Raw genomic sequence first — 26,420 nt, forward strand, 5'->3', positions numbered from 1 at the left:
TGAATACGGGCAGTTCCTATTCAATTTCAGAAGAATTGGGTTGTCTGCATGGGTGTTTTCATGGTTTTTCCTACCTGTACCATGTATATGAGCTAGTTTTCCCGAGAAAGTCCTCCACGAAGGCATCCTGCCCTTAGAAAGAGAATAGTTTGCTTTGCAATAATCAACTAAACCAAACCAATTATGACTCACAGTTCAAAATACCTCTAATATATTAAAAATATACCAAGTTTATGAAATGAATTTAGTTACATAATGTGAATGTGCCTAATTTCTTCTTTACAGTTTCAGATATATACATACCTTAAAATTTATCATATACTGAGATTTATAATAGCCTGAGATATCTCAATAATTACTTTTGTAAAAATTAAGTAAGTTTAATTAATAAACTGATCACTAAAATTTTGAAATTCTATAATAAATATAATTTTTTAAAATAATAAATGATAATTACATAAGTAATAAATGAAGGTCCCATTTTGGCAAATGTGCTCTGAAATGAAAATATATTTGAAAGCATAAGATTGTATATGCAAAATAAAGTGCAACTCATTAGCCAATGGTCTTGTATTTATCTTTTTCTATCATCGGCTGCTCTAGGAAACTTTTGCTTCAGCAGATTTCAAATGCCTACATGCCAGAAAAAATATGACATTCATGACTTCTCCGAGATTTGATACATGAAACTGAACTAGGTTGAGGTGACAAATTCTGTTTGACTATAAGGATTATCTGGGTTACTTGTAGAAGGCTGACTGCTATCTTTGGGTTTAGATGAATGAAGATGACAACCTTTTTTTACTAATTACATATTTAGTAGCATTTTTTGGAAGTTTCCTTCTGGCAATTTTAGAAAACCTTTAGGAATACCTTCAGATTTTTTTCATTACTACCAGAAAAAGTATCTGGTTTCCTTTTAAGATGCAAGATTTCATTACTTTGTGTACTTAATTTATCTATTGTCAGGAAGTGTAGCCTGCTATAGAAATAAAAACCCATTCCTTTCATTGCATAACATTAAGAGTTCTCCCCCGTTTTTTTGTCAAATATTTTTGGCAGTTTTCAAAGGTGAGTTTATGCAAAGATCAATGTATGGAGTAGATTTGTCAAGCCATACATAGTATCCCTTGATTAATGATTCCATACTCTGATCCAATTCTTGTACTACCACTTTGATAGTTTCAATATCTATATAATTCAGTAGTATTCTTCAGTAAATGAAGTATCTATCTAGTTATGAAGTAGGCTCATTCCAATCAATCTGTCCAAATGGAACATCATCACTCGCTGGCCTTCTATGGCTGAAACCTGAATGTATGATATATACAAGGTATGTCTTATGAATGTGTACAATTATGATTTTTATGAAGGGTACACTTTTAAACTGAATACTTTGCATAATAAGCATTGAGCAAGTTTTTAATCACACAAGTATTATTGGGGGCACATGTATAAATACAAGTCATTTGCAAAAAAACACCACAATAGTCTCAATATCACAGGTTAAAAACAGAAAATAAGTCCATAACTGTTTCAAAGAAAAATGTAAAAATACAATGCAAAAATTTATTCCATCATAACAAAAATGTGCCCACCAGTGCTTGAGCAGTAAAGTTGCTCAAAGCTGGTAGTTTGACCTGACTGCAATTCTAGGTAAACAGATTGACTGCATGTGTAATGAGCATACGAGTGAGTGTCTTTTAGAAAGTCCTCTATGAAAGCATGCTTCTACTTATGCAAGTAGCTTTCACATACTTTGCCATAAACAAATCATGCAGACCAAGTCAAATCAAATTAAAATAAAAATGAAAATCACAATACAATAAATCAAACTATTACTAAATAATTAAATTAAAAAGTATGTAATTTGAGTTTAGCTGTAATTCTGTAAAATGTCCTATGCATTATATGTTTTTTTTTTTTCAAGATTGGGCAATTAGCTAATCTAGAATCAATATTATTGTTAAACATATTAGTTGAATAACTGTATTACTCTTACATGAGTAACATATTTTACATGTTTCATTATTTACATGCCTTACTATTTACATAGCTTACAGGTGTTAAATGCCTCATTTTGTTTTTATTTGGTAAAAAGAGGATAATAAATTTCATTGCAAAACATTTTGATAGGTAGTTATGTATATGACTTATGATATGAACTCTATATTCAGCTATCATATAAATACTATTCTTAATATACATAAAATTTAATTTTTATTTGCCTCTATAGTCAGCCCTCTAAGGTATAATATAGCATGGCTTAAGTAACAATTTTCGCAATACAATGTATTGTGAAATGTGAAACATGAATACAGAAACATATTAAGTAGAATAAGAACATAAAGAATAAAATGCCATTTTAATCATAGATATTTACAAGAAATAATGCTTGATATTTATCAGAATTGTTCAGATGAACAGTTACTAACTGCAATACATGCATCACAATGACAAAGAAGTGATTGGCATATACTTTGAAAGCTATTCAGCTAGTCTCTGCTGCAGTGATGCTAACTGGCTGACAAGATCTGCAGTAGAATCAATCTTTGTTTCGTAAACAAGATCCACTGTCATTGTAATGCATGAAGTTTGCATTATCTATTTGTACAATTCATTTATAATAATTCTCAAAATTCTTGCTGTAATCATAAACAATTACCAAGGACTTCAGTTTACTTAATTAAATTACATAAATCATGAAGGAAATACTGCAAAATTTTCACTATCACATTCTGTAAGTTGGAGATGATTTATATTTATGACAATTAAAATAAAAAATGAAATAAACTATTTTTAGTTTATTCTTATAGCATTTAAATCCACTTTTATTAACTGCATACAGCATTATTTTATGACATCAGGAAATATTAATTTATTAAAATTTATTGAGACTTCTCAGTTCATAATGCATTATATATATATATAAAATACTATAAAGATGAGGAAATGTTTAAAGCAAATTACTCTTTCCATTAATAATGCATGTAATTAAATATGTGTTTAAATACTACAAAATATGGTTCCTTCTAGCAGGTTTAATGAAATTTTTATATTTATACTGCAGTTAAAAAAATGAAATACAATACCATTGCATTTTGTGGAATTTTGAACAATTAAGACATGAGAGCATTAACATGTCTAACAGCACACAAATTTATCACATACATATTTCTAAAAAGTTATTATTATTTCTAATTCATACAATAAATACTAAAAATATTAAATGTGCTATAAACTAAATATCAGACTGAGGCTACAAATGTCCCAGAAGAAATATACTGCAAATATGTTTAGTGTGAGAACTTTAAGTCTGTTTAAGCCAGATATTTCTAGCAACTGTGAAGCAACTTATCTTAGCAACTTATTTTATTGCAGTACGATATGAAAGCACACATTGCAAGAAAGAAAGTACAAGAAAATGTTATAGATTACTTGCAATCAATGCACATAAAATAAATACTAAAAAGCTATAGAATAAACCATGTTTGAACATCGATGAGTATAGGGAAGCATAACAAAGCAAATGAAAACAGAAAATAAAGCATTAAATAAATATTTACAGACGCAAGACACTTATTTTTACATATATTATCAATATTTTATATTTTATTCAATTATGTGCTCTTTCTAATTTAATACTCTTTGCTTGATAAGCAAACAGCAAACATAATAATTTTTCGAATACGTATCCCGATCTGCTGCTACGGATAATCCCTTAGCAGGGAAAAAGTATCACGCTGTCCTCCTAGAAGAAGTACGTCATCGGATGACAACCATAACGTGGTCTACCATAATAAGTTTTTTCTCCCGTTAAGGCTGTTCTCCGTACCTTATCCTACCGCAAATTGGGAATAAGCAAGAATGAAGCAAGCTGAAAGAAATAAACGGTGAAAGCTGTCATACCCAGTCATAAAAAGCATCAATGCAGATAATAAATTTAAGTTTAGTTCGATATTAACCGTCTGTAATTAAAAGCGCAACAGTTTTTAATATGTACATACAATAATGATTCCATTGCATAATACCTCATAACTCTGGAAATTAATCCAAGGAAAGAAAATATACTTAATTCACAATTCTTAATCCGGTATATATAAATTATTAATTGCAAAATCTGTAATATTAGTAACTTAAAAGACCTTCTGTGAAGCTTTAACCTCTTTAGTTTCAATGAAAATGAGATCTCTGAATCTACTCCTATCATTTAGACATTTATGGAAACTTAGGTCAGGATGTTTAGATCTTTTTGATGTACAATGAGATAAGTAGCCAAGGCTACATCGAACTGGGCCACTACAGATGCACAACAATAAGTACTACGTATTGTTATGTGCCCTTCTCATAAAATTACAAGAACAAGCCTTCAGAATTTGTATCAACAGCTCCAAACTTGTCTTCAAAACGGTCAGCCTTTTTGCGCTGCTCGTCTTAACGCTAATTTTGTTTCAGTCGCCTCTAAAAGCATTTTGCTACAGTTGTGAAAGGAAATGTAACTGAAAACTGCATTTCAAAACATCTATGAAAAATTCATGTAATTTTTAATTGCTGCAAGTCGAATTTTCTCTTTGACAAGAAAAAAACTAAATAGTTTCATAATTTGTTTATTCATTCAAATTTGCGATAATATGAGTTTCAAATTTGTGATACGTATTACTATACAAGCAAACAGTAAGATAGTATTAAAATTCTGGATTACTTCTTCTATTTTTAAGCTACAATTTTTAATCAAGTTTTTAATACATAACATTAGAGGGCAGTTTAAATTCAGAGATATTCCTTATTATTATCTCTAATTTTAGTGTTATTTCAATTTAAATGGGACATAATTTTGTATTTATTCTAAAAGAAAAGTTGCATTTTCTGTAGAAAGACGTGTTGTATCATAAGTATATATGCTGAGTACAGTTCATTTTGTTTGCATTTCAATTTATAGAAGTTAAAGAATTTTTTTTTTTGCTGTTCTTAAATGAAATTCCTTTAATACTATTTCGAAATATGATTTTGAAAGTACGATTTTTTTCTATTTGCATGCGAGACAGCTTGAATGAAAAACAGCAACCCTTTTCTGGAAGTAGTCCCACGTAGACTGGAAAGACCAGAGACTGCCGAGAAAGAAACCTGCTGGGTTTGGTTTTGCCTTCTAGAGGATCCAAACCCAAACAGTGCTCGCTTTGAGATTTCGAGGACAACTACCTCAGCTAAGTAACGTAGTGTAGACAGCTGTGTTCGTGACATTTGTATATCAAAAGTTGGATTTTTAGAAAATGTAGTTCTCAGAATGGCACTAAATCAATCGGAAGTTTAAGCCCAGCTGACAGTGAATGTCTAAAGTAAGTTTTAAATACTATTGACATTTCATCATTAACCCTAAAGGTATAGGCGTATGGAATCAGGTTAAGATTGTTTTCTTGCTCGTTATATACAGTGTTGAAAACTATTCATCAGCTTTTATTATTAACTTCATTGAAACCTTTTAAATTGTTAGTAAACTGTAGTTTAGCATTGTAGCGTAATGTTAAAAATCGTTCAAATAATAGAGAAATAGTTTTATTATGATTCTGCATTTACAATTACCTCATACATTTCTGGAACATTATTCTAAGAAAACTAGTTGAATGTGTTTTCTTTTCAAGTGTAGATTGTTAAAAAAAATTCGTTATGCAGATATGCATCAATTTTTTAGCATGATACTTTAAAACCCAATGTGTAAGAACTTTTGTAAACAAAGCAAACGCAAACTCCATTAATTTGTTTGGAACATTTATGCGTGTTATGTTCTCGGCAATTTCGAGGATTTATATTAACAAAATCATTTATTTTTTACAATACAATATTGATTTGGTTAATATATATATGTTTACAATGTTTCTCTGTCAACATTTATAATGCATTGAATCTGTATTTCAGAGGCTTTCTTAAATGAATTATGATCGTAAAATTATAGAAAAATTGGTGGAATATTTTTTTGAATCCAAACAAATATTTGTATTCATTAGTTCTTCATTGTTTTATTTATTTATTTATTTATTAATTTACCATTGAAGGAAGTTTTTGTGTGACGTAAGAAATTTAAAATTCACGCCTTAGTAATATAATTTTTTATTTTGTTGGTATTTATTAACATAGATGAGATTACATTTATTAATGCTGTAGTAAGTAATTATCATCACATGTATGCATGAAAAAAATTTAAGAGTGTAATACATTTAAAGAAGCTAGGATTTCTATTATTCTTACAAAAATAGAAATGTCAAAATTAAATATTTAGGTATTTGTCAAGTATGCAGTAGCATGGAACAACAACCTAACAATTAGATAGCTTTTTAATATTTGTTTAATGTTTGTGGAATTTATGTTCAATTTTGAAAAGATTTATTTTAATCTTTTAAGCTTTGGTAAATATAAACAAAATGTATTCTAGCATTTAATTTTAAAAATGCACATAATAAAATAAAAATTCAAGATATGAATACAAAGTAACTGATGTGCATCTGAAATCCACAGTGCTTGCACAATGCTGAATATTTTTCAGTAGAATGCAAGATAAGAGTTTTGATGTATGAAACCAGGAAGGAAATAGTAACTTCCACTGAGCTGAGAGTCACAACTTCCTTCAACATTGTTTGTCATAAAGTAGTGAATATTTTATATAAATTTAAGTATATTAATTGCATATTTTAAAGATTTTTTTTTCTGGATTTAGAATATAGTTATGTAATACTGTTGAATGTTCTGAATTATTACAGAATTTATATATTTTTTGCATGATTACGTTATTTAGATTTAGGTGACCAATGAATTTTTCCACATTGTTTTTTAAATGGGCATATTAAGTTCAAAATCGATTTGTTTTTATTTTTATCAAAGGAGTGTGTAATTATTGTAAGAATGCTTGTCTTTATAAGGTATTTTTTCCTCCCCAGAATTTTATTTCATCAGTAGCATGTGGATGCCACTTACTCCACTTGATGGGATGGTAGTAATTAGCATATTTGATTTGAGACAAAGTCTACCATTTGATCCGTCTGATGACTACAGTTAGATCTTTTCATGAAGCTTTGTAAGTTTAAAAAATTTTGTCCTTGCATAGTTGTGATAACATATAGTTTTTTTTTTTTTAAAGATATTTAAGAAAAATTTGAAGTTTATGTTTTAGTGTAATATTTTTGAAATATAATTAGCATAACCATTCATCATTTAGTATTATATAAGAACTTAAATAATGAAGTCTTTTTACTGTATGCTTATAAATTAAAAATAGTAAAATTGAAAAAAAATTGTGCAGAAAGTATTTTGCTTTTTTAAAAATAACTTTTTTGTCTATTTAAAGATATTAAATTTATATATATATATATACATACTAATTTATAATTTTTAAATGATCAAGATATATTCCTATAATTACAAGTAGTTGGTTCTGGCATACTGTTCAGCATCACATGTGATGCAAATAGAGTAAACTTTATCCTTTTTTATGACACATTATTAAGACAAATAGAATAAATTTTGTAAAAAATAATGTAAGAAGATAGTACATGGCTTATATTTTGAATACAAATGCAGTTTATTTCATGCGGAGAAGATTTATGCTTACCATTCTACAAAACTTTAATTACCCAAAGAATTTATATAGTATTAATAAACAATACTTATTGCTTTATTATCCATTATCAGCATCTTACAAATCTGGTGTTGTATAAAAAGTATATTGGACGTGTAGTTTTATATTTTCTCTTCCTGGGGCCAACAATGTTGTCTAACTTCATTTTTAAGAAATTTTAGAGAAACTTCATTGCTCTGTACTTTTGTGACCTTTCTAATATGTAGTAAATATTTATTATAACATGCAAATAGCAATTTCGGTGCTTCCTATTATGGCAGTCCCTGAAGTTGAATTGCTTAGCAACCAAGATATCTCGTATCTCGCCATGTGTTCTTTCCAATCTCTCAAAATCTTGCCATTGCATTTCCATTGGTTTGCATTTTTGCATTGGTTTTTTAAAAATATTCCATGCTTTTTCGTAAATATGCAGTTAACAATCTTTAATTTGCCAAATGTAGAGGTGAATGTCATAATTATTTCAAAAAAGAGGTTTAATACCTTATATATCCTTGAGCAGAGGAGCTGTTGTCAATCAAATGGTATGACAAACAGCTTAATATGTATGAAAATGTTGCAGTTGATGGGAACAATTTTATGCGGGAAGTGTGTTCCTTACATTTGATAATAAAACTGAGTTGGCATTTCAGGTTAACTGTTTAATGAAATATGACTCATTATATTTTCTTTTGCATTTTATTTTCAGTAATTGTAACTGATTGCACCAGCAGTTCAGTAAATGATAGATTACAGAATAAATGTTTTCAATTTTAATTAGTTTTGTACATACTAATTGCTGTTTACTAAATAGCATTATTTCTTTCAGACTGTATTGATTTCATAAATTTTTATTATATTAGAAAATGTCTTTAATTCAGATTTGGTATCAAAGACACACTGTAAAATTTCTGTAAATAAATCTAATAACTATTAAAGCTCTCTGGAGAATAAAATGGATAATCTTTGGATTATGGTAACTTGGCGATTTTTTGGCGACCAACCCTGCTACAGCAACCTGCTAGTTTTGTTTTGGACGCCATTTTGTTTTCAAGAAGTAAAGGAAATGGTTGATCTTTACATTATGGTAACTTGGCGTTTTTTTGGCGAAAATTTGCCGACCAACTCTCCTACAGCAACCCTCTATTTTTTTCCCCGCCGCCATTTTGTCTTCACGAAGTAAAGACATGTTTCTTTTCATCTACTGAACACTTCTTCCAACAATCTACTAGCCGAATTACACTTATGCTAGAAATTTTATCTAACAAAACTGCTTAATCATGACAAATATTCACTGCAAAATTGGGAAAAAGTGCACAATACCATACTCCTTACGCGTTTTTCAAAATAACACATACACATAAACCATGTACACGCCGACTTATTTTTACTTAAAAAAACATCCCAGAATTACACAAAAATGGCATTGCGCACACTCTTCACTATATCCATGTACACTGCTTTTTTCTCATAAATTACAAAAATTTCACGAAAATACATGACAATTTTCTGAATCTTTAAACCCGGTAAAAAGAACATATATGAAATTACCTGATCGCGAAAAAGTTTATACCCTTTTCAAATATGAACATTTCCACATATAAAATAAATAAAATATCCAAAAACTTTTACCTCTAAATCATCTATTATATTATACACGTCACCAACGAATTCATACCGCAAGCATTACAAATACTTAGTGTCAAATATTTAAATTATTTCCATGCACGTTTACTTCAACTTAAATGTATACCAAATTCCTACAAACATAAAATTCATAAAATAACTATCATTTAATTAAAATATCACTAAGCCATGTACACGTCGACTTATTTTTACTTAAAAAAACATCCCAGAATAGCACAAAAATGGCATTGCGCACACTCTTCACTATATCCATGTACACTGCTTTTTTCTCATAAATTAGAAAAATTTCACGAAAATGCATAACAATTTTCTGAATCTTTAAACCCGGTAAAAAGAACATATATGAAATTACCTGATCGCGAAAAAGTACATACCCTTTCCAAATATGAACATTTCCCCGTATAAAATAAATAAAATATCCAAAAACTTTTACCTCTACATTATCTATTATATTACAAACGTCACTAACTAATTCATACCTTTACTTCATTACAAATGGTTACAAATACTTAGTGTCAAATATTTAAATTATTTCCATGCACCTTTACGTAAATTACTTTCCTTCCACCTTACATTTAGAACACAATGCATAAAAATAATATCCTCAAATAATTAAAAGTACTAACTTACCTATTCTTCTTCAGAATCTTGATTACGTGTTCGATAAACTTTTCTTATTTCTGTTTCAGGATCTTTAAAATCATACTTATAGTTCACAGCAAGGTACCAGGTAATATAAATAACTTAATAAAACATCTTTACTTCTATCTCGCACAACCTTAAAGAAACACTTATTACTACCCCTTTCAATCCCACTAAATACCCATTTCGAATTCACTTTAGTTAGGGCCATGGGATCCAAAAATTAACGAACACTGTTTCACACAACACAGAATAAAGCCAAATACAAAATTTCCAGATTTTTTCCCGATTTCCCCCCCTTTTCTGATTAAAGAACCGTAATTCGTCCATTAATATCACATGGCATATCCCATGATCTCTCATTTCCCTCACACAAAATAATGCGTAATCGGAACTGAGTACTGCTCACATTATTACCAAAGTCCCAGGTAGTAACCTTTATCGCCTGCAAAATGTCGCCAAACTACCAGTTACCAAAATTCTAAAGATCAGACCTCGCTAAAATAAACTAACATAACAGCAATAAATTTCAAACAATACCGTGTTCACAACGTTCTGTTTTAACTCAAAAAAAAAAAAAAAAAATTAGCGAATTGCCGAATCTAGGCAACGCGCACAGCCTCGGCATTGTGCACAAATTAACAAAATAAACTAAAATAAATTACAAACAATTCAAAAAACAACAATAATGTCAAATTCATAACAAAAAAAAATTAACATAACATTCTAGAAAATAAGAACAACAATAAAATAATATGCATGAATGCTTCTTCAAACAGCAGAAATATCGATTTTAAACATCGGCAAAACTCGTCATCAATTTTCACCACTTCATGGTGCCTGACATATATATATGTCATGCACCATACAGAGGGCTAACACAAAACGTTTTGCTGTCTGAACTTTTGCCTAAAATCTGCTCTCCTGTGCCTGTCCTAAATTCTAAAAATTTTGCCATCTCCAAACTTTTCTACTCGGTGCTTCATTGAATTCTAAAAATTCTCCCATGCCAGTTCTGGCCATCTGTCATTTCATATTTATTCTTAGTGCTCATTTTACTAAAGGGATAAAATCAGCAGTTTCTTCTTCTTCTTCAGTGGCCAGACAGCGCAGGATGGGCCCTTGCCTTCCTCAGAATTGAATTCCATGCTCTTCTATCCCTGGTCGTGGACATCCAATTGGTTATTTTTAAAATTCTTAAGTCTGTTTCCAAATAGTCGAGCCACCTAAGTTTAGGTCTCCCTCTTTTTCGGGTGCCGAATGGTCTGGCCAAGAAGATCTTTTTAGTTAATTGATTTTCATCCATTCTGCGCTGGTGTCTTGCCTATTCAATTCTCAGAATCCTTATATATTTTACTATATCTATTTCTTTAAAGCATTTATAGAGTTCAGAGTTAGTTTGTCTCCAGATATTGTTACATTTTATGCTACCAAAAACGCTTCTCAAAATTTTTCTTTCAAAGACAGAAATAATATTTCTAATTTTTTTCTGTCATCGCCCAGGTGTCAGCAGAGTATGTAAGAATGGGTCTGATTAAGCTTTTGTAAATTAAAATCTTCGTTTTTCTGCTAATGAAGTTAGACTTCAAGTACAGTCAAAAGTCGTTAATCCGGACACCCATAATCCAGAATGATCTATAATCCGGACCTCAAAGCTACGAACTTTCTGCGCATGCGTCAACGCATACGCATAATATTTTTATGCATGCGCATAATACGTTTACGCATGCACGTTTAATGTATAATGGTATAAGCTAAGCTCTAATTATTTATTTCAGTTAATGTTGCAGGTTGCGTTGTTCCTTAATCTTCAAATTGGATCCGGCTTATTATTTTTTGCAGACTGTTAGAGCAATTTTATAAAAGTAAGCTTGAACTTTAGATTATGCCAAATAGAATTTTAAAGGATCTACAAAGCGGAAGTAGGTTTCGATGTCCATCAAACAAAAAGTGGAATTGCTGCAAAAAATGGATAAAGGCATATCCTTTGTTTCTCTAACCATTCCGAAATCTGTTTATCAATTTCACGCTGCTCTGCGGTGGGGGGGGGGACGCCACAACGCGCAATGAATTGGAAGCTGATCTGTCAGCACTACCCTTATCTTCAGGGCAGATGCTTTTATTTTATTTGGCTTATAATTTCGAACGAATGAAGCAACTTAAACAACTTACATTGAAAGAAATGTTTAATAAAGTAAACAAATAAATATTAAGCTTTTTTTTTGTACCTATATTAAGCCTTTAGATCATAATTGCTCGTTATTTCATAAATTATGGTTTCATATTTTTAATTTTATAATTTCTGCATGCCATCTTACCAAATTTAAACTGATGATCTATAATCCGGAATTGCCGAAGTCCCGACGTGTCCGGATTAACGACTTTTGACTGTATTTTTTTAGACCGAGGAAACATCGGTTAGCATCTGTGACTCTACTATGGATCTCGTATTAAATCATTGAGAGTATTAACCTCTGATCCTAAATATTTAAATTTGCTAACAGTTTAAAATTTGTAATTCCAAATTTCAAAATAGGGATTGCTCTTATTACCACATGACATGTATTTAGTTTTATTTTGGTTGATTGCTAGATGCATTTTGCTGGCTGCAGCCTCTAGAGATGTAAAAGCCTCTCTAAGTCACTCGGGATTGCGCGTGACTATGTCGATATCGTCAGCAAACGCAAAAAATATGAACAGATTTGTTAAAGATAGTTCCACGAGTATTAATGTTGGAGTCTTTTATGATTTTTGAAGGGCAAGGTTAAAAAGCAAGCAGGCGAGTGCATCATCCTGTCTGAGTCCATTTGAAACAACAATAGGCTCAGAAAGATTATTCTGGATTTTTAACCTAAGTTTTGTCTCAATAAGAAATGGTGACCAAATTTATAAGTTTTTCAGGTATTGCAAATTCTCTCATAGCTTCAATTAAATATTTTCTGTTTATTGAATCGTAGGCAGTCTTAAAATCAACAAAAAGTGCATTGCAATGCCATATTCGTAATTTTTTTACAAAATTTGCCTAATATTAAAGATTTGTTCTGCTGTATATCTTCCATTGTGGAAACCACATTGGTTATCACCCATAATATTTTCTGTATAAGTTGCAAATACTAAAAAGTATATTGGCAAATAGTTTGTAAAAAAACATAAAGGAGACTGATTCCCCTGTAGTTGGTGCATTCCAAAATGTCTCGTTTTTTTTTAATAAGTTTCTTCTAAGAAGGAAAATTATACAAATTAGCTAAAAAGGTCTGGAAAATTTTCAAATTAAAAAGATGCATCAATATTTTGTTTTGTGTTGTTCAATAAAACATATATTTTATAACTTCTAATGTATAATCATCCTAATGTTATTTTAGAATCAGTGTCATAAATTATATGTGTAATTATGTGATAAACTGTAAAATGTTCTTAGATTATGATTTTGTGCTTTTTAATGAATAATTTTTTGAAAATAAAAATATATTTCAATAGTGACCATGTATATCTGTAATGACTAAGGGTATATGACTACCTAATTGAATTATTTGTAACTAAATGAGAAGTTACCTCAGTGCTTAAGTTAGAAGAAGAACCTTAGAAGTTACCTCAATGCGTTAAGGCAAGCAATCGCCTTTCTTTAATTTTAACTGTGAGTGGAAGATAAGCATAAAAAAGTAAAAATTAACAAAAAACTTTGTTACTTGCAGCTAGTGAGACTTAAAATAATATCAAATAATTTTTTATCTCTGGTGTTCCAGTAGCTTATTGGAATTTTACTGGGATAAAATCAAGCAACTCTACATGAAATTATGACACTAACTTGGTCAGACAGACAAGATACTACTAACTTTTAACATTACCAACCATGCCAATATTCGGCACTCACATCTGTTCTGATCAGTGACTGTGTGTTTAGGTAAGCAACAGCAGTGCTAACAGCTTCTGTTACAAATCATATTGATTATGATTTTATTTCTTATTTTAGCCTAAGCCTCTGGGTATAAAATTTGTGTATACCTCTGGACTGAGCGCGTACCTGATGAAACAAGGCATAAAAGAAAAAAGTAACATGAAGCTTTTTGCTAGTAAAACTTAAATAAAATGTGTCTTATCATCTTTAAAATATGTGGGATTATTTTAAGTGTAAAATATAAATGTTTCAAGAAATTGTGCAATTTAATGCTAGTTGCTTGATTGTAGAATGCTGGTTGTTTGAAAATTGTTGAAATTTTAACAAAGCTGGTTTTATTTGTGAATTTTTTCTGTTAAATCATGTTTAATAATCCTACTTAAAATAATAGTATCTGTTTTTAAGTCTGAATCATACTTAAAATAATAGTACGTATCTGTTTTAGTCTGAATACCTGAGATCTGTTTGTTCTGTTCTTATAATGGTATTATGAACGTGAAGTTTGGGCATATAATTGCTTTAATTTATTCAAATCCCATTTGCTGATATGTCCTTAACTTTCACTGACGGTTCTTAAAAGTACTTAATTTCTCTGTGCAGAAATGTGTATGAACTCTGTAAAGCAGAAATTTTTTTCAATAAGAAAGCATTTGTGTGCGAATTATAAAAGAAAGTGAAATGCAGATTGTAGCCAGATGTTCATGAAAGTCGTAATTGTTTCTGAAAAGTATTTTAAAGGTATTTCTTTCATATGTGCATTTTAAATGAATTATTCTTGATATTCTCTGATAATGGTGATGTAAAAAAATACAGTACAAAGTCCGAGATCTGGACGTCCAATATCCAGACTGATCTAAAATCTGGGCCCCAAAACCAACCAGCAAACCCCATTTTTTTTTTGGTATGCTTTATGCATGTGCATTTGATTTTTTTCCCTGATAATAAAACGTGGAGAGTCCCCGATTCTTAATTTTACTTCGGCACTAAATAAATATTTCGTTACTGAAGAATAATTTAACAAATTTGTGTCATTAATAATTTGGCTCCTTAGCTGCATAGCTGCTCGGCATACATCTCAAACCCTAAAATTCTACTTAGAAATATTGTACATTTTACACCTACTAATATTTTATATCCCTGATGTCAACCTAGCGAATTATTATTTATAGTATTTTGCTCTCATCACTGTATTTTTATCAACACATGGCAACTTAAGTAATGACTCATGCAGCAATGAAAGGAAAATTTTTTGTGTTAGTAATTTTAATAACAAAGAGTATGGGTAACCTTTTATATTGAAATTACGCTTTGCAATGATTGCAGGTTTATGTTAAATACACTTAAGAAATGTTGATGATTAAAAATTTAATGAAAATTTCTTTCAATATGCCAAAAATATTTTTTTTTTTTTTTTTTTTTTTTGTTTCTTAGTAGGCCAAGAGATAACATTTAGTGCTATTTGAATTGAGAATAACTGATTTGTTTTTCACATATACCCAGAACTGGTGCCAGAACTCGTATGACCACACCGGGTGGCAAAATTTAGGGAATTTTTGGAACATAAAAATTAAGGGATGAAAAAATTTTTAGAATTTAGGGAAAGCAGTGGCATCCAAAATTTAGGAGTGGCAGAGATTTACAACTTAGGGAAGCACTTAATAGCAAAATTTAGAACCCTCAGAGATTACATCAGATGGTAAGATATCTAGCGTCTGCCCTCAGTAAGCCTTAAGTATATGTGGGAGTTTATTTATTCAGGACTCGGTTAAGCCTTAAGCATGTGCTAGAAATAGACATAAGTATAAAAAGTAACTAATATAATTCAGGTTTAATCATCTCAGTGTGCAATACAAGCAAGACAAAATTTAGTGGAACATCTTGTCTTTCATCTGCAATCTCAAGATAGATAACCAATAATGTATAGCAGATGTTATTAAGCTAGGCTAAAATTATTCTTTTCAGATTCCTAGGAATTTCAGTCAATATAGCAGATAGCGTTGTTCCTTAACTTTCTGATTTGATCCTGCTTATTATTTTTTGCAGGCTGTTTTTATTACAATTGTATGAAAAATAAAGTTTGAACTTTCGATTATGTCAAAAAAAAAAAAAAAGTTTCTATTTCTGCAGCTGCAACAGGATCTACAAAGCATGTTTCAATGTCCATTAAATAAAAAGTAGAATTGCTGGGGGGAAAATGGATAAAGGTATATCCGTCTCAAAATTATTGAAAAGTCAACTAGTCATATAAGGAACTTTTTGAATTTTTGTGGATTCCGACACCCCACTCGCAATGAATAACAGAAAAATTATTCATTATGCTAAAAGTGAAGACAATGAGTCGGACGTTGTCGCAGCGAGGATGGGCCATTGACGGGTCCAATGCTAATTTCTCAAGCTAAAATATTTCATGAAGTACAGTAAAGTATTTCATGAATGTAAAAACTGAGTGTACATATATGACAGGTTGGTTAACCAAATTTAAAAATTGCCATGCTATAAGGCAAGTAAGAGTTTCAGGTGAAAAAGTTTCAGCTGATACTGAAGCTGCTGAGCTATTTGCTGATGAATTCATCGGCAATAGTGAAAATTTATATCCAGAACCAAATTTACAATGTTGATGAAACTGGTCTTTTTTGGCAATATGTACCACAAAATATTGGCAACCTTTATAAAAAAGGCACCAGTTGGTGTAACAGTTTTAGCATGTGCAAATGCTGCAGGAATGCACAAGTGTAAACTTTTTGTTATCGGAGAAAATACACGACTTTGAGTATTTAAAGGAGTAAACATTTTGCCCGTTATATATTGTGCAAATAAAAGGGCACAGATGACTCAAGTGTTAATAAATGATTGGTTTGAAAATCATTTCATAGCTGAGGCTTAGCAGAATTCAGTTGGTTTACCTTATGACAAAAAAATTGTCCTGATTGTCGACAACTATTTGTTTCATATTTCACTTTTCAGCCTATGGATGTCAGAGTAGTGCGAGTGCCGAAATGTAAATATAAAATAGAATTTTTACAATCCATGTTAAATTTCTTGAATAATGGCAAGACTATTTAAAATTTTTTTAATATTTTTGCATAAAATCTGCTTTGTGGAGCATCGCTAGAACATGGGAGGATGTGTCTCCAGATACTTTAAAAAGTGCTTGGCATAATGTATGGCCAGCTACCATAGCATGGTGAGGATGATGAAGATGATAACTGTGGATTTTAAGGTTTTCAGATATTGCAAAACAAAGGTGAAGTTTTCCAAATAATGAATTTGTAAAGAAATGTGGAGAAGCTGTAATAAATGAAGATGTATAACAGGAGTTTTCTATTGCGTTGATAATGCCCCATTCATCAATCAATTTATAGATGGCGAAATCTGTAGTATGGTTCTAGATCCAGAAAATACCGCTACCGATAGTGAAGAAAGTTACAGAGAGGTTATTGAAAATGAAAAAATTATGATTGATAAGTTAGTCAGAATTCTCGAAACAGCAATTACAGGACTTGAACAATGTAACATTTGAACTGACTAAGAAATTATGTTTGTCTACAGAATTAAAGAGAAAATATTAACATAAAAAAAGCAACTTAAACAACTTAAATAAATATTTAATAAAGTAAACAAATAAATATTAACCTTTTTCTTTTTGTAAATTTTGTTACCATTTAGATCATAAATGCTTCATTATTTTATAAATTATGATTTCATATTTAAAATTTTTTAATTTCTATATACCATCTTACTAGTTTTAAACTGATGATCTAATACCCGGAAAAATCCCAAATCTGGAATTGCCGGAGTCCTGACTTGCCTGGATCTCGGACTTTGTACTGTATTTTTTCTACGTAAGTTAAAATGGAAAAAATATTAGGGGACGATAATAACTAAAGAAAAATGCAAGAAAGAGTAACTATTTTTAATACAGTTTGTTCGATATTCATGTTTAGTTTTATTACTTGTTTAAATTTAATGAAACATTTTAAGACGTTGAACTTTATTTTTTAATCTAAATTAATCAAAAAATATTGTATAATTATTAAACCCAGCTTTTCATCATTTTCCCACTTTTCTTTCATAAATTGAAATTAATGTGACTGACAGTAAAGTTCCATACTAGTGATGAAAATTTGATTTATTCATAAGTATACTTTTTTTAATTAAATATACATAACATCAAAATTTTTGTTCTGTATGCTGAGAATTATCTTCTATGATTTAAACGTAGAAATGATTTATTTTTAGTGCTTTGCCATAAGGTTCCACTGCTATGGGTAATTTTTGTGTCAAGAAAAATGACCATGTACAGACTCTTTCCCAGGCTAATGTTCGGGAAAACCCAGAAATAACCATTGAAACTTCTCTGTCTGCTGACAGTGGCTTGCAGAGTGGAAATGGTGGTATTAGTCAGCTTCACGAAAGGCAACGCTATCCAAACTGCTCATCTAATGCACCCGCACAAGCATTTTCATCTGAAAGTAATAGACAAGGCAATAATTGTAGTAAGTTTGGTATGATCATTTTTTCTCCCTTGATAACTTACTTTGTTAATATTTTAAACTAAATATTATTACCATATATCTATTTTTTTTTTGAAAAATTAAATATGCAGTACTAACAGTCTGTTATAGTAAAGTAAAACTTTATGCTTTACGTTATTTATTTCCAAGAAATATGAGAGAAAGAAAAAGTTTCATGAAATTGAGCAAAATTGAAATAGTTTTATCTAAAGTGTAGTCCATAGCCCATTATTATTGATAAAATTGTTTAATAATGTATCATTGGTATTGTTGCACAAATTTATATGTCAGAAATAATTTTTTCTTAATTTAAAATTTTCTTTAATGGAAAATAATGACACCTGGATTATCTGCAAGATGTTAATGTGTCAGAAATGTGGTGTGTAAATTTCAAGCATATGCATTTCCAAGCCTGTTTTATTTTTTAAATCTCTTGATTTTTGTAGAGTATGGGCCACTGTAATCTATTGCAGTAATAGCAAGCAGTATATACTATATAGTCATAGTGAAACATGAAAATGTGAACATTCTATTAAGTAGCTTTGCAAAGAAAGGAGAAATGCTTTATTTTGTTATGAAAGTTAGCAAGAGAAATGCATAACTTTGAATCCGCAGATTCCATCTGAATTTTTTAGTTATAGAAACTTTAAAAACAGTGCAATTACCTAAGGCTAAAGTACAAATTTCGGAAATAGACAAGGAATTTCATTTAAATAATTTTGGAATGGATTAGGTAATCAGTTTCTAAAGACTTAGTGTTTGAGATAAAGGTCTAGGACTCAGAAGTGTATAATGCACGTTTTATGTTATTTTTATTTTCATTTACGTAACTGTGAGAAAATTAATTAATTGAAAAATACTTTTAGAAGAGTTCTTTGAAGTTGTGCCCATGATATGACAGAATTTCCAGGAAAGTAAATTTCATTCCTAATTTTCAAATATGTTCTGCCATTCTATACTATTTCAGTTCTAATTGCTTATTTTGTTTATGTAGTATGGTATTAAATTCTAAAGTAAAATTTCAGCATTGTAAAATTTATATTTAATAATTTTAGCAAACATTGAAAATAGTTTCAAATTCATTTTTAAAATACTAGTGTAACTGTTCTCAAGTTAGAGCACTGGAATGTACTCTAAACCAATGGTTCTTAACCTTTTAACTAATGTGTACCATCTAAACAAAAATTGAAAAACTTTAGTATCACCATTACATTTTACAATGATTTTATTTCAATTTCTCAATAGAAATATTAATATATATATATATATATATATATTGCCATTTATACATCCTGTTGGCTATTAGTATTAAATATGCACACACAAAAATGTTAGATTAAAAATTGGTTACCATTTTAATTATCAAAATTTAAGTTATAATACTTTAATTCTAAAATTTAGTGCAAAATTTGGCCCTGTTTAAGAGAGATCAATTTCTTTATGTCTTATCTTATTTCATTTAGTTTTAACTGTAAATTGGGATCCACTTTTAATTTTGTTCTGTATTTATTTTTCAAATATAGCATGGAAGAAAATCATTGTTCACACAAATAGGTTGCGAAAAAAGCAATAAAAATGTAATAGCTTTATAACTTTCATCATGTTTTCTATAAGCAATTTTTCTTTTCTTTTCAATATTCTCAGTAGATTGTCCTGGATCCATCTCGTGTGAATCATTACTTTTCCACTTAGTCAATCCTAGCCATTTTGAAAATCTAGGTTTGTTTTATTATTTTTCACAAATATTTAAATGCACATTATATTAACAGTTTTTCAAAAACAAATGATATTCTCAAATCATGTAGAAAAGTAAGGACTACAAAGCAACAAGAAGACAAAATACCTGCTACTAGAGACAGCAAATCAACACACACACACACACACACACACACACAAAAAAAAAAAAAAAAAAAAAAAAAAAAAAAAATTACTCTAATTGAAAGCAGAGCAATATGAGCCCAGAGATGGTGGTTATATTAAGTGTAGACATGTTAATAACTCTATACTTGAAGAATTGATAATAAAAGAATTAATAAGATACTATTGTCTTTTTATAGGAACTTACTTTTATTTCCTACCAAATACAGCATCCATTTCTATTACACCTTTTGAAAACATCATTTATGACAAATATTGCTATGTCTATAACTAAAAGAATATTTGTAAAATTAAAAAGATTATTTTGTCTATGAATGGCTATTGACCTTGAACAAAGTTCAGATTGCATAAATTTATGAGTGTTGGAGAAAAAACTGAAGCAGGATATTGGGGTATTTAATTTTTGTATTTAATAGTCAAAAATACTTTGTTTCTTTGTGTTACCGCATGTTTTTCTGTTGGGTACTTCCAGTTGGAATTGGTGTTCTAGACCTATAAGCAAATTTTATTCGAATTTATTAGCTATATTTATTAGTAAGTAAAAAGAAAATGTTATGCAGTGTAATAATTCAGTACAGGTGCCAGAATAAGTATTAAAATTAGAAACAAAAATTATTAAAATAAATATTTCAGGAGTATGATGATGAATAAATTATCAGGGAATTCTGAAAAAAAAAATTAAATGTTCATAATTTAAAAAATTATGTGAATATATTTAAGAACTTTCAATATATGTATACTGTGTTTACTAAAAGTTTTGCTGAGCCAGAATCTAACCTTTAAAAGCAGAAATATTTAATATTGAAATTAGGAAATGCCTTATCATACTTATTGCTGCTTAATAAATAACTTACAGGTTCAAAAAGACTGAGAGGACACATTTTAAAACACTGACATTTTATTGTTCACTCCTACTATATACAAATTTACGATACAACTGTAAGAAAATTAAGGTGCTTCTGCGCATGCAAGCAGCAATTTCTCCTTTTCATCTGCCGAATCTCTAGGAGGGGGGGGCAAGAACCCTCTCCTCGTAAAGGGGGTTTGCCACACTTATAAAGGGGAAACTTCATTTATTATACTGTTTATATCTTTAACAGCTTATAAATCTTATGTAGACCAGGTCCAAGGTTTGAATCTTGGCGAATGGGCTGGCTGTATGGGTGTTTTCATGCTTTTCCCATGGGTAATGTGAATATGAGCCAGTTTCCCTTAGAAAGTCCTTCTCAAAAGTATCCCTCCCATCTATCTCTCAATTTCTTTGCCATAATCAAATAAAGCAAACTAAACCTATAAATATGCTTTTGATAATGCCTATGAAAAAAATAAATTAAAAATATTATTGAAACTATAATTATCAGAAATATTTACTTTGCTTATCTATATTATTAGGCTCATACTGAAGTCAGCCACATGCTTTATATTAATTGATAGAAGTTATTCTAACTTTGGTTCTTATTCGAGTGACTTTTTCTCTGTACATCTTGTCATCTTCATTGCTATTAAATAATATATATGAAATAGAAATAATGTGCTGCCATTTCATAAAAAAGTTTTAAAAAAATCAGCATTGAATGCAAAAAATTCAGTTCCAATTGCAACCAGAGATTTTAAACTCAGTGGATGCTAAACTGATCCAGGTGGATAATCTATGAACGCAGATGGGCTGTGATCACAGTATAGTACAAAAGATGATGCAAGATTTAGTTTGCTGTAGAATATGTGCAGTGTAGCCACCTTGACAATTGATAGCCAGTTTGAAAGAAGAAATGGTTATTTGTCGGGATTCATCTGACCTTATTACCTGTTGCCTATGCTGTTGGGGCCAGCCTTTGTGATCTCTGCACCATTGGCATCTCTTGAAAGCATTAATTACTGTCACCAAGGTTTTACGAATTGCCACTCTTCCATAAATGTTTGCAACATGAAGTTCCCTTTTGGCAATTTTTTTGAAAGGGTGTCCTGGAGATGACTGTTCATTTCAGATGTTATCTCGGATAACGATTGCTTGTGCTTTTGGGCTACTGTTCGCTTCAAGACCCATCTATCTCTATTAGCCAGCCAGCTTTGACTTTCGGCCACTGTTGTGCTTTGAAGACGTCATCTTTCTCTCTTTCGTGTATGCTGTCATAACGGCTGGGAGTTTCGATCAATTTATTTTTAGACCAGTAAAGTGTAATATCAGGTTCCAGTGTTATACCTTGTGAAATCAGTATGCCTAAAAAAACATATATTTCTTCTGAACTGGTTGAATGCCACGATTTTGTTCTTGATTTTTCGTTTGTATGGTGTTGGTTCATATACTCTTTTACGAAACAGTTGGTTTCAGTAACAATATGAAACACGAGCAGTTCATCAAAAAATAATTCAAAAAAGATAAATGAGTTTGAAACATTCGTTATATCTTTCTTTATTCCTGAAGCCTACTCCTTGCATGCCCCATAAGGTTTGCTGTTTCCATAACCGATGCTCCACTCAAACGTGCTCCAACTATCATTCCTCCTTGGAACTCTGACAGGTCTGATATTTCAACTTCTCACAGACAAGTCCTCCATCTGTATATTCTAAAACTAAAAAGGCAATTTCTTGTATACCTTGCAATATTTACTAGAAACATACTGCTGCTTACATCAGCATTGTGTACTATAGGATTCATTAATTTAAAAAATGCTGCAGAAAGATTAACTGAGTGCACAGCATCTGAAATCCATAGAGAGGGGATGATTAAGTGGAAAATTCAAGTATAACAAATGAAATCGGGTAAGGCATCAATCATGACATTGAGTTTCTAATTCACACAGAGAAAGAAAAAGGGAGAGAGATTCTACACATGATCATAGATGCTGAATTGTGTCTTTCAACAAACTGTTTTTTTTTTCCATTGGTCTGAGGAAACTCCCAGCAGCCTTTTCACAAAGTGCCCTCAGATTAGTCTAGAAAATTTTTGGAATTTAATGTCTCTGCTTGCGAAGCATTATTCAGCTCTTAAGTACCAGCTAAAGTACCTAAAAATGGGTCAGGTATCATATTTATCAAAGATTATTCAGAATGAAATTATTGACATAATGGCAAAAACAGTTCGAAAGATCATTTTAAAAAATATCGAAAAAGCTAAATGCTATACAATAATCTTCAGTTGCACTCCAGATGTGTTGCATGAAGAACAAATGAGCCAGTGATTTGATATGTAATAAAATGTGATGATTTCTTTGTATGAAACAAAAGAAAACTTGATTGATTTTGTAGAAATTGGTGGAAAGATGGGGGAATATATTTCTTAATGGATTGTGGAAAAATTGACATTTGATGGTTTGGATATTGGACAGTCATGGTCAGTCATGATAATGGGTCTAATATGGCTGGTACACTGCTCAAAAAAAAAAAAAAAAAAAAAAGGGGGGGGGGACAGTCCTATATCTCCCGATCTACTGGGCCGATTGACAAAATTCAAATTGCGTTCTTCATGTCTCGAAAGCGCGACTTAGGATATATATTAGTTTTATATATAGCACTATTCTAACATAGGTATTTTGACACAAAATCGTACTTTTTCTGAAATAACATACCAATTTTTTTACATATTTCGATTCTACGACTCAAATTACGCCTAAATATGAAATTTTGTAAAATTTGGAGCGAAATTTACGGAGAAATTCACAAATTTATGTTGGCACTTTTTTGTCAGTTTGCGCCAAGAATAGTTCATTTGGCGAACTTCTTAACATATGGCAACCTAGTTTCCTTTCCTGTGAGCGGAAAAAAAGTCACCATCGTTCCTTTTTTCCAAATAATATTCTTTATATTATATTTTTAATTATAATTTATTATTTTAAGTAATTTTTTCTTTTTCGAATTTCATTTTAATTGTTTAAGTTGCATGGTTTTTTTTTTTCGAATAACTATTTTAAAAATTTCTACTTACCTATTCGAACTGCGTAAATAAAGTTGCAGCATTTATTTTTTTTCAAATAGTTTTCTTTATATATATTTTTTGTCATAGTTATTATTTTAGGTAATTTTTAAATTCTTAACTTTTATTTTAATTGTTTGTGTTGCATTGTCTCTTCAGATAATTGTTTTAAAATTTTCTATTTATTCCTTCGAATTGAGCATTTTAAGTATATTTATTAATATAAATTTTTCAGAATTTGATTTTATTTATTTGAATTGCGTTTCTTTCGGAGGAATACTTTGTAACCCAGACTACGATGCGTTTGAAGACTGCATATATTAAAAGAGAAAATACAGTAAAGCACAGTTAACACACCTTTCAATGTTCCGTTCAGAAAAGATATATATAAATAAGAGAGACATTTAACTTAGGATTGCGACATTTTAACTTAGGATGACTTGCATACACTGCTTTAAACAGTTTTATCATTGTGCCCATTGCTTTACACAATTTTATCATACATTTGGCTTCTTAAATGTTATTCATATTTTAGTCAAATATTTTATTTTTGAAATCGTAAAAATCAAATATCATAAGATTAAAAAGTTTTAAATTAAAAAAAAAAAAAAAAAACACAAATACTAAATTTTACTGTAAAATGTATTTTTTCTTCTCTTTTTCTTCAGGCATTCTACTTTATTCTTGCTCTTTTTCTTCATTCTACTTTATTCTTGCTCTTTTTCTTTAGGCATTCAGCAAGTATATTAAAAAATATCCAATTTTCGAAATATCTTGATATTTCTGACAATCATTTTAAATAAAGTTATCGCCTTCCATTTCATAAAGGCCCACAAACGGCCGAGCGGTTAAGTCGCTGAACACTGATAGTTCACTACGGGCTTCGAATCCCGGTAAACGGGCTGGTTGCATGGGCGTTTCCGTGGTTTTTCTCATGTGTACCGTGTATGCCAGCTGATTTCCCTTAGAAAGTTCTTCACAAAGGCATCCTTCCTTTTAGGCAGATAGCCCTGCTTTGACGTAACTTAATAATTCAATTCAATCCATTTCATCAATATTTGGTCAGAGCTTTTATCAGTCTTTAGAGGCTAAACATTTTGAAGGTATGAGATGAAAGGAAAGACTGGTTTCATCAAGAGGTTTTGGTTTATTTAATTATGACAAAGCACACTAGGGCTATCTGCCTAAGGGGAGGGATGCCTTCGTGGAGGACTTTATAAGGGGAACTGGCTGGCATACACGTTGCACATGGGAAAAACCACGAAAATGCCCAAGCAGCCAGCCCTTTCGCGGTATTCGGACCTCGGACAGAACTACCAGCGTTCAGTGACTTTATCGCTCGGCCGCTGTTTCATCAGGAGGAAAAAAAAAACATCTTTAGGTGACATCCACATACATCACTGGATAAACTCCTGAATCTTCAAATAATTCGAATGAGAAAATCATGCAATTCTCCATTTATGATACGATATGATGTTCTATAACGTAATTTAAATTTATACAACCATATAGTCTAAACCATATTGTCTTTTCTGTTAACCACAAGCTCAATTAATGGTATTTGCTGGTGTACACGTCCAAGTGTTTTTTCTTTGAACACCTAAATTCATTGAAGTATCCTGAAAGTATCTTCAAAAGCCTAGTATACTAAAGAAAGTATCTTCAAAAGCGTCCAACTTTTTTAAACATCTTGGTATGTCTGAGAGCCAAATTTCCCTGCAAATTTTTGCTTACTTTTCTTCTTTCTTTCTACAGTTATTTTCAGTGCACACACAAGAAAATTAAGATTTTTCGATTGCTAGACTTCCATAAATTTTGCTTTCTTGTCAATTTTTTAAAATATCAATTACATGAATTGCGTTTCAGGTGAAGACAGCTTTTCTAGTCATTTTAACTATAAATAAAAAAAAAGCGAAGTCCAAAGGATAAATATTTTAATTAAATGATTTTTGCTAAATGACAAAGAAATAAAACAGTCCAGCAGGGTTAATTCTGTACCACCGAGTAACCCGATTCTTATATCGGCTGAAACAATCTAAATCATATTAAAAATCATGTTTTTTTATACAATCTATAACGCGAGAGAAAAATTAGCTTCTTAAAACATTCTTTCTAAGAGGATTAATATAAAAGATTATATTTATATATATATTTTTAAAGCTGGGACTTGAACCAAACTGTAAAATTTTTAAAGTTTAATTTACATGGTGGTTATAATTAAAGTTCCAATTTGAAATGGTCATAAAAGGAAAACTACCGTACCAAATGTTATCAAACTTGGGAATCATGTAAAGGAGGTTATGAGAATTTATTTTCAGCGAGGGAAAAAAA

The 26,420-nt window shown here is 30.4% G+C and overlaps 1 protein-coding gene across 4 annotated transcripts in view; it reads left to right on the plus strand.

The window, feature by feature from the left end:
- The first annotated feature begins 5,078 nt into the window (after positions 1-5,078).
- LOC118196523 (tyrosine-protein kinase Fyn-like) overlaps positions 5,079-26,420 on the plus strand; it is an 86,006-nt gene continuing 64,664 nt past the window's right edge. Inside the window, exons 1-3 of one of the 4 annotated variants that reach the window (XM_035367985.2) lie at positions 5,079-5,336; positions 6,930-7,066; positions 18,027-18,292. In XM_035367985.2, the coding sequence (XP_035223876.1) occupies positions 18,052-18,292 (241 nt within the window). In that variant the 5' untranslated portion in view covers positions 5,079-5,336; positions 6,930-7,066; positions 18,027-18,051. Of the gene's footprint in view, positions 5,337-6,929; positions 7,067-13,923; positions 13,942-18,026; positions 18,293-26,420 lie in introns of those variants that run through there. The other 3 variants (XM_035367983.2, XM_035367984.2, XM_085824190.1) reach the window with 3 other exon arrangements.

Source organism: Stegodyphus dumicola, chromosome 9 (genome assembly GCF_044657685.1).
Source record: "Stegodyphus dumicola isolate Sdum_Otavi_A_Nest chromosome 9, ASM4465768v1".
NCBI lineage: Eukaryota > Metazoa > Arthropoda > Arachnida > Araneae > Eresidae > Stegodyphus > Stegodyphus dumicola.